This window comes from Alligator sinensis, unplaced genomic scaffold (genome assembly GCF_000455745.1).
Source record: "Alligator sinensis unplaced genomic scaffold, ASM45574v1 scaffold1032_1, whole genome shotgun sequence".
Lineage (NCBI taxonomy): Eukaryota > Metazoa > Chordata > Crocodylia > Alligatoridae > Alligator > Alligator sinensis.
Genome location: NW_005842450.1, coordinates 988,772 through 990,331, shown reverse-complemented (window position 1 = coordinate 990,331; position 1,560 = coordinate 988,772). Strand labels below are relative to the sequence as shown.

General features: G+C 66.2%; 1 protein-coding gene across 1 annotated transcript in view; it reads right to left on the bottom strand.

Annotated features, from left to right (window-relative positions):
- The window catches only part of TRIB3 (tribbles pseudokinase 3), a 4,859-nt gene that overhangs the window by 983 nt on the left and 2,316 nt on the right, over positions 1-1,560 (bottom strand). The window contains exons 2-3 of the mRNA XM_025212185.1: positions 361-645; positions 1-101 (exon numbers count right to left, since the gene is read on the bottom strand). Of these exons, the coding sequence (XP_025067970.1) occupies positions 1-101; positions 361-645 (386 nt within the window). The remainder of the gene's footprint in view (positions 102-360; positions 646-1,560) is intronic.

The window sequence follows — 1,560 nt, the reverse complement described above, 5'->3', positions numbered from 1 at the left end:
CGGTCTCCCTGGACCGCCTCGCCCCCCCGGGCCACGCTGGGGTGCGGCGGGAGCCGTCCGTACGGGGCCATCGCCTCCTGGTAGCTCCTCATCGGGTAGACCTGGGGGCAGTGAGGGTGGGCATGAAGGCGCCAGGAGCGGGGTGGGCTCAGCTGCCTTCCCTGCCCCGTCCTCCTAGGGAAGTCCAGTTCTCGCCCAGGCCAAGCAGGGAGGCTCCACATGCAGCCAGGGGTGGAGAGGCCTGCTAACCCCGGGCCATGCAGGGTCACTGCCCCGGTACACCCCCCTGGCAGAGCCAGTCCACGGGAAGTGCCAGCGCATGCGTGACCCGAGCTCCAGAGCCCTCTTGGACCTCCGTACCTTGCAGCTGTACTCGGCCTCCGTGGGCCGGTGCACGGCGCGGTAGGAGCGGCCCCCGTCCCTGGGCTCCAGCAGGACGTACGGCCCGATCTGCAGGACCCTCGCGTCGTGCTCCTCGTTGCTGCGAGATGGGGCCAGAGGTTGTAGGCAGGGCACGAATCCCGGCAGTGGGCCCAGGCGCGGGCGCTTGGCTTTGGGGCTCTCGGCATCCGGGGCCTCTCCCGAGTCCAGCCGCTTCTTGCGGAGCGGAGCTGTGCCGAGGATCTTCAGCATGGTCATGCTCATCTGTGCGGGCGAGGGTGGCACAGGGTCACACTTGGCAGCTGGGCATGACGAGGCTGGGTGGGACGGGCAGAGCCTCCCGAGGGGCCCTGCTCCCAGCCCTCCGCCCCCCTGCACCCACGGTCCATGCAGACAGCCCCAGGCTGCTCTTTCGGCGCAATCAGCCTGGCCAGGGCAGACCTGGGCACCGAGGGCAGCTGGTCCTGATTGTCCTGGGTTGCTACAGCCCAGGGAAGGACCCCCGCCTGTCCCCCCGGGGAAGGGGAGCACCTGTCACCACCATAGGAGCACGCGTGTCAGGCGGTGAGCATGTGTTGGTGCCAGTTGATGTCATGGTATAATCACAGCCTGGGGTGGGACAGGGCAGGTCTGGCTGGATCACCATGATGGGGTGTTTGCACGTGTGGGTGTGTGCGTGTGACCTCATGCTCGGTGTGCCTCTGGGTATGAGGTCATACTGTGTGAGGCAGGGGTGCGTGTCAGCTGGCTGGCATGTGTGTTGCCATGACTGCACACGTGTGTGTGTCATCATGGGCTGCAGGTGGGGCTGTCTCAGTGCTGGGGGGGGTGTCATCATGGTCTGTGCGCCCCTGGAGACCGGCTGTGCCTCACCCCGCTGGCATGCGTGTCACCATGACCGTGCGTGCATGCGTGTCACCGTGGGCCGTGCTTGCGGTGCTCGCTCATGGTGTGTGTGTGTGTGTGTGTGTGCACATGAGGGGGGCGTGGCGCTCCCACTGATGGTGTGTGTGTGTGCATGGGCACCTGTAGCTCACACTCATGGTGCATTTGCCTGTGTACGTGTGCATCGGTGCGTGCCTCTCTCACGGCGTGCGAGTGTACGTCTGTGGGTATCTGCGTGGCTCCCACTCATGGGGTGTGCGTGTCTCCCACTCGTGATGTGAGTGTCTGTGGCTC